Source organism: Gouania willdenowi, unplaced genomic scaffold (genome assembly GCF_900634775.1).
Source record: "Gouania willdenowi unplaced genomic scaffold, fGouWil2.1 scaffold_434_arrow_ctg1, whole genome shotgun sequence".
In the NCBI taxonomy this organism is placed as follows: Eukaryota; Metazoa; Chordata; class Actinopteri; order Blenniiformes; family Gobiesocidae; genus Gouania; species Gouania willdenowi.
The window spans coordinates 178,101-185,852 of NW_021145195.1; the positions used below are offsets into that span (position 1 = coordinate 178,101).

At 35.6% G+C, this 7,752-nt stretch overlaps 2 protein-coding genes across 2 annotated transcripts; both read right to left on the reverse strand.

The window, feature by feature from the left end:
• Window positions 1-1,228: 1,228 nt before the first annotated feature.
• Window positions 1,229-4,243, reverse strand: LOC114460383 (uncharacterized). The gene is made up of 2 exons (XM_028442338.1): window positions 4,013-4,243; window positions 1,229-2,117 (listed from the first exon to the last, which is right to left on the reverse strand). The coding sequence occupies exons 1-2, from the start codon at window positions 4,039-4,041 to the stop codon at window positions 1,430-1,432; spliced, it is 717 nt and encodes a 238-aa protein (XP_028298139.1). The 5' UTR covers window positions 4,042-4,243; the 3' UTR covers window positions 1,229-1,429.
• A 2,388-nt stretch (window positions 4,244-6,631) lies between these two features.
• LOC114460377 (olfactory receptor 11H2-like) lies at window positions 6,632-7,681 on the reverse strand. The gene has a single exon (XM_028442329.1). It carries the CDS (start codon window positions 7,406-7,408, stop codon window positions 6,632-6,634), a length of 777 nt encoding a protein of 258 aa, XP_028298130.1. The 5' UTR covers window positions 7,409-7,681.
• Window positions 7,682-7,752: the final 71 nt, after the last annotated feature.

Consider the following 7,752-nt stretch of genomic DNA (forward strand, 5'->3'; position numbering starts at 1 on the left):
CCACCCTCCACCCCAACGACAAGCAAACCATTTGTTTTAGAAACCTGAAATCCATCTCTCATGATTTTTCCACTTCTCTTCTTAACCTTCTGTCTGCCCCCCCCCCCCCGCTCTCTGACGACCCCACGGACCTTGTTAATCATTACAATAATTGCCTCTCCTCCTGCCTCGACCAACTTGCCCCCTCCAAAACCAAATTAGTCTCATTTACACACACCGCCCCCTGGTACACCCCCAACCTCAGAAAACTAAAAACCCACAAACGCCAACTTGAACGTCTCCACATAAAAAAAGGTTTAACAGTCCATCTCCAAGCCTACTCCGATCACCTTCAACTATACAAAACTGCCCTGAACACCGCCCGCTCTAACTACTACTCTAACCTTAACCTAAATGTTTCACACATTTGCTAATTGACCCCACCCCTTGGAACCTCAACCAATACACAAGCAGAAACACACACAGCCGCTCCCACCCGCCTCTTCACCGATGCCTGCCTGGGTGATATGTATGGCTGGTTCTCTCCCGGCGGTGGAGATCGAGTGCATATCACCCAGACAGGCATTGGTGAAAGGGTGTGTGGGAGCGGCTGTGTGTCTCTCTGCTTGTGTAATGGTTGAGGTTACAAGGGGTGGGGTAAATTAGCATATGTGCGAAATATTTAGGTTCAACATTTAGATTTAGATTTAATATTTAGATATAAGATTAAGCATTTAGATATGATATATAACATTTAGAATTAGATTTAAACATCTAGATTTAACATAGGGGTGGGCGATATGGGAAAATATATCACAATTTTTTCTTTGTGAAATCACGCTCGCGATTTTATCACGATTTTTTTCACTCAAATCATTTAGACTATTTTAAAGTTATTTTAATAAAACCTTCTTAAAATCATCGCCCGAAATGAAAAATAGGAATAAAAGATAATTTAGGACAAGGTAATTACAAGACAAGTTATTTTAGTCCCAGTCTTTTTACTTTGTTTAACTAAAGTGGTGTAACATTAGCATTAGCAACACTTGCTACATAACATACAGCACATCAGTCTAGTGATTTATATTTGTTATTGAGGTAACACAATCATATTAATAAAATCCTACTTTAAGCAGTGTTTGAACGCCTCATTTCACACAGTTTAGACAATCATATTCTTTACAAGATAAAATGTTACTGCTTTGGTTACATTAGGCCTGTGTGATATGGACCAATATTCATCTCTCTATTTTTTTCCTCAATATGGCAATAGGTGATATAAATTCCATTATTATTATTTTTTTTTTCAATAGTTCTACAAGATAAACAATAATGGGTCATTTTTACACTTGGCACCTCATAGATTTGGGTGGGCAGTAGATAAGCAGTATTGTAGAAAAGGGGTGGGGGGTACCACCAGGTGACCACAACCAGCCCCTCCTCCTCCTCCTCAAGGCCAGCTGATTGGTGTAATGTTCTTTTTATGTCCAGAGACGGTTGCTGTACTGCTTTTTGTCACTGAGAATGTCCTTATTGGCATCGTTGCCCCAGAGATGGTCCTTGTTGGTATTTTTGACTCCTTTAGAAAGTTCTGGAGGGTGGAGCGGATGCTTGTCAAGAATAAGTGGTTTCCCTCATCAGAGAAATGAACTCCGTCTGGAATAAACAGTGATCGTTTGTAGAATCGCAGGAGAGGATGTTCAACAACGTCTCCTTTGAAACAGACAGACGCCCTCTTGACAAAATGATTGATGGTTTTTCTGTCCCTGATGATCTGGGACAGCTTCCCGTACCTCCAGGATCTGCGTTCATTAATGGAGGAGAAGATGATCTTCATTGCAGGGAATTTAATGTGCAATTTGGTAAAGTCCTCTTTAATAGTGTAGGCCAGACTATTTGCACTGTTTATGCCCAGGTTGTTTCCTCCGGCGTGAACCAGGAGGATGTCAGGGGGTCCCTGGGTGGAAAGCTGACCATAAAAACAAGGCAGAACTCCTTCCCACCTCATCCCTCCTTTTCCAAACCAGTGCACGTTGGCGTCCAGTCCCAAATTGTCTCCAAAAAACTTTAGTGCAGCCTCCTCGCCCCGCCGGATGTAACTGGAGCCGATTATCCACACTTTGTCCTTTCTCTGTGATCTGTAACATAGACATGGAATCAGGTTAGGATTCATGAAAATAAATACAAAAAAGTACTCATCATTGTCGTTTAGCCTGTCCATGTTTTATCATCATATTAGCTGGAAGTGTGTAGTTCCAGTTACGAGTTAAGCCTCACTTCAGATTGAAAATTCTAATTAAAAGTCAGCTCTGAGATTCTTTTTCTCTCCAATGGCTACAGGTCATTACTTCATACAGTATAAACCAGTGGTTCTCAAACTTTTTTGACTCAAGTACCCCTTTTCTCTTATTTCTGAATCCAAGTACTCCCTTTTATCCGACTACAATATTTTATTCAGAAGTCTGTGAAAAAACAACTATAAAGCACAATGATGGAAATAATGAGTGATAACACACATTTGAAAGAATCTCATTTTATAAATAAATAGAATGAAACAGTATTTAGTGCCTCCTGAATAGATTTATTTCTATAGATTTTACCATTTACGATCATCTCCTTCATCACGTGGGACCAAGACTGACCCTTGTATTTTCAGTTCATGTTCTAATGATTAGAACATGAACTGAAAATAATAATATTAATATTAATAACTAATCAATATCATTTCTAACATCATTTTGTGTGTTTTTAGTGTCTATTTTGTTGTTGTTTGTCTGTTCTTTTTTATTATTCACTATATTTTTCTCTTATTTTGTGTGTCTTTCAGTGTTGGTAACGTTACTTTAAAAAAGTAATATTATATAGTAATTATAACTATTAATATTAGTTATAGGTACTCACTACTTGATCCAAAAAGTAACTGAGTTAGTAACTTAATTACTCTATAATAAAAGTAACTCATTAACAAGGAAAGTAAGTATTTGCGATACTTAAAAAAAAAAAAAAAAAATCGTGTGTCATTGTGAGGTGCTTCATTAAATTCTAGTTACTTACAACGGATGTGGACAAAGTCTTCACTCCTGGATATAAAGTACACTTCACATGCACGTTCTTGCCTTTGACCACAATTAAATTAAAGTAGTATTTGTATCGCCACCTTAAAAATAACAACTTTTCATCGGAATGCTCCACGATCGCCATCTCTGCTTCTTCATCAAATCTGTAGTGGTTGTGTGTGTGCTGCCACATGTGTAAAAACACTGTCTCTGATTGGCTACCATGAAACATGACGCCGTCTTAGCCAATCATAATCGCTCACCTTGTTTTTAACCCACCTCCTCACTATAGCTGCATATGAAGCCAGGGGAGCTTTCTGATCACAGTTTATTCAATCAATACATGTAACTCACCGCATTTAATGTTCATTAACATTAACGGAGTTGTAATGGCGTAAAAAGTGTATTAGTTAGATTACCCTGTTACTGAAAAACAAACGCCGTTATTTTAAACGCCGTTATTTCAAACACTGGTGTATTTGTTGTTGTTTTGTGTGTTAGCTGGTAATAGTAAGTCATTTTCTCTCTTAGTGTGTGTGTTTGTTTGTCCTTTTGTATATTTTTCTCATATTTTGTGTGTTTTTAATGTCGTTTTGTAAGTTTCCGGTAAAATTTAGTATGATCATTTTTAACAAGAAATAAACCTCATAAAACCCCATTTTTCAAAGCTTTCTATTGTTAATTTTACTCTATCTCTCTCAAGTACTCCCTGTAGTGCCATTGCCTCCCCCCTAGGGGTACACGTACCCCCCATTTGAGAAACACTGGTATAAACCATACGTTTTCATTATTTCTCCAACATGTGGAGTCTTTCTGATTGACATAAAACTACTACAAAACATTTGGAAGTGAGGCAGGACCATTTTCGAAATAAATATTTACAAAATTATGAAGGAAATAGCTCTAAATATTTGACTTGAGCCCCTCCCAAAAAAAAATATAAATAAAAAAAACGAATTCATAAAAAAATGTCTTACCTTTCAAGCTGATGCTGCTGGGCCGTCATTTTTTCATCCAGTTCGTCCGGTTTCCTGTTTCCACTGGTAGAAATGTGGTTTCACCACAAGATGTCGTCTGATCAACACAGTTGAAGAAAATTTGTTTGAAGAGCTCCACAAAAATGGTGCTGTTACTCACAGAGATGATGAGCAACTGACAATAAAAGTGGACTGTTAGTAATGGACAGTTAGGCTTGTTCCCCAGGCAACCCAACCTCTCATCTGATTGGTCAACACAGTTTTTTCAGCTCAACAATTGCGTTTAAAGCAAAACAAAACATTTCAGGAAACAAAATGACAAATAATTTATTTTAAACAAACAAAGAAACAAACATACAAACAAAAAAAACTGTTATTGCGATTTTACAAAGAAAAACATTTTTTTGGAGGGGTGGCAATAAGGAAAAAAATAAATAAAAATCACAATTTTTTCTTTATAAAATCGCAATCATTTTTTTTTTTTTTCTCCATTCAGATCATTTAGATTATTTTAAAGTTATTTATCAATAAAACAAACCATTTCACCAACTTAAAATATTGCCCTAAATGGAAAATTTGGATACAAGATAATAAAAAATCATGTAAGCAGTTTATCAAACTGGTTCTATGTACAATTTACATCAAACAAAAATGTCGACAAGTTATTTTTAGTGACACAGCCTTTTTACTTAGTTTAACTAAAGAAGTGTAGCATTAGCAACACTTGCTACATAACAAGGCAGCATATCAGTGATTTTTTTATTTTATTTTATTTTTTTTAGGTAACACTCATGTTAATAAAATCCTACTTTAAGCCGTGTTTCGGACCCCTCATTTCTCACAGTTTGGACAATTACATGTTTTACAAGATAAAACATTACTGCTTTGTTTACATTAGGTCTGGGTGACATAGACCAATATTCATATCTCTATATTTTTCCTCAAAATGGTGATAGGCGATATAAACTTTTTTTAATTTTATTTTTCAATATAGTTTTACAAGAGAAACAATAATTGGTGAAAGTCAGTGGATAAAAATGTCACAAAGAGCCTTTTATTAATCACTAGCAGCACAATATCAACATTTTGTGTCACTTTTGATTTTTTCCTTCATTGAGGCTGAAATGTGTGATTTAATACTGTCGTGTTGCTAAACCACATTCAGAACGTTGTCTCTTTAAGAAGTGTGTAAACAGTCCCAGAACCCATAAACAAGCCAGAACAAATGTAGTTTATACAATGGAGTGAATGAGTGTGTGTCAGGGTCATTATACTTTTTGAAATGTAATTTGTTTTTATTTGATTTGAGTTTTTCAGATGTTTTATTTTTTTAAGTTAGTTTGTTTAACTAACTAAATAAATAAAAAGGGAGTGACAAAGGAAGCGGAAAATGAACATACATCATTTAAGACCTCGTTTACAAAATATGGACTTTTTCAAGATTTGGAAATTTTCAAGGTGTGGTCTGTTCCCAATCAAGCCTTCCCCACTATCTGACTGCTTGTACACAGAATGATTGTTGGTTTATTGTCAAGAGAATCAGTGAACATAAAAGCTCCATCAGATGTGCCAATCCTAACTACTTGACAAATATTGTCAGTAAGGAATAATGACACACAGCAGCTTAAGGACACAGCAGGTTATTTTAATTAACTTTACTTTGCAAAATTCAAGACAAATGACAGAAATGGTGCGATTCACCCGAAGGGTCATTTACAAATCTTTCATATTACAATAAACTGTGTGTGTGTGTGTGTGTGTGTGTGTGTGTGTGTGTGTGTGTGTGTGTGTGTGTGTGTGTGTGTGTGTGTGTGTGTGTGTGTGTGTGTGTGCCTCATGTGCAGTGTGTGCACTCCACACATCCAACTATTCACCCCAGTTAGGTATGGGGTGCCGAATGTAAAGACTCGATCACTTTTTCATAGACAACATATTTTGAACATTTAGCTGACTTTCCTCACATTTAGCAATTTTTTTCTTTTATTTGAGACAGAAATTCATGAAAAACATCATGTTCTATATCATTATTAAAAAAGTGTACTGATGGAAAACTAATCTAAATGTAAATATTAAATCTGAATGTAAATATTAAATCCTAATGTTAAATCTGAATCTAAAACCCACATTTCACACGGGGTAGCGACCGATTTAACATTTAGATTTAACATTTGGATTTAACATTTAGATTGATTTTTCATGTTTACACATTTTTACCAATGATATAGAACTTGCAGTATTACATGAATTTGTCTCAAATGAAAGCAAAATTGAAAAATTTGAGGAAAGTGAGCTAAATGTGTGTGTGTGTCTAACCTGTGGTCCTATGCATAGGAATGACTATGACACGTACTGTATATAGTAAATTATCAGTGAAATTGATTTATTTGTACATGTGATGAACACTAACAAGAAAAAGATAGGAAAAAAGTATTGTATAAATATTTGTTCAATAGAAATGTAACTATTTCACCTTTGTTATGTACAACCAAACAACTTCTTAAGGCGTTTAAATATTTCTTTCATTTTGAAACCATAAATAATTGGATTAAAGAGAGGATTATATAAAACAACCTGTAAAGTCATGATTAAGTGCACAATTTTGGGAAAGTTGTTGTCGAATCAAGCGAAAACGACATCATATGTACCTAAAGCAGTAAAACACAATAAAACCAGCAGATGAGGTAAACACGTCTCTGCAGCTTTTTGTCTCACATCGTTACTGCTTTTGTAGACAATGAAAAGTATTCTAGCATATGTGAATAAAACAAAAAACACAGGACAAATACCCAATATAAACATGCAAGACACCAAACCAAATACTGATATCACTTTTGAGTTCACACAGTGTAGCTTAAAGATAGAGTTGGTACAGAAAAATCCTTTTATAACAAAATGACAGACTTTCTGCTTGGCACTCAACACAGTGGACACTGACATTTGAGAAGCAGGCACAAACCAGGCAAAAACTAGTACAACAACCACAGTCCTGTTAGTCATGATGTTTGGATATACCAGAGGCTTACATATGGACACATACCTGTCAAAGGCCATGGCTGCCAATAGTAATAAGTCTACAATACCTAAACAGTAACATAGGAAGTACTGAAGAAGGCAGACTGAATAGGATACAGTTTGTTTCTCAGATAGAAAATCAATCAGAAGTTTTGGGTAAATGTTTATACTGACTAAAAGTGAGTTTACTGAGAAAGCTGCAATGAAAATGTACATAGACTCATGAAGGTTTTGATGTTCCCAGATAATATACACGATAATAGCATTACTGTAAATTGATAAAATGCACAGCGTCAACACAAGGATAAAATAAAGATATCTATAGTTTTCCATGCCTTCAAAGCCCCCAAGTGTTATATATGTCTCATTGAATTCCTCACCCATCTCACAATTGTGACGAATCACAGATTTGTCTCTTGACCTGTAACAAGAACAAATGATTAGGTTTAAAGTGCAACACCTGACATACCAGTCCTCCAAATTACCTCAGGTTCTCATCATCTATGTCGGTCAGACAGAGGGATTAAGTTGGAGCAAAGTTGTTATATAGCATTTCCTTTCTCTCCAAGGATCTCATTAACCTCAGTAACAACTTACAAGGTTAAAGAAAGGCAGAACTTCATTTGGACCAAATCTTGCAGCAGCAAGATCCGGCACCTCCCAGATTTTGACCGGCACTTATTTCATTGTAGGTTTTTTGATAATATTTTGAAGTATTTCTAGTGCAG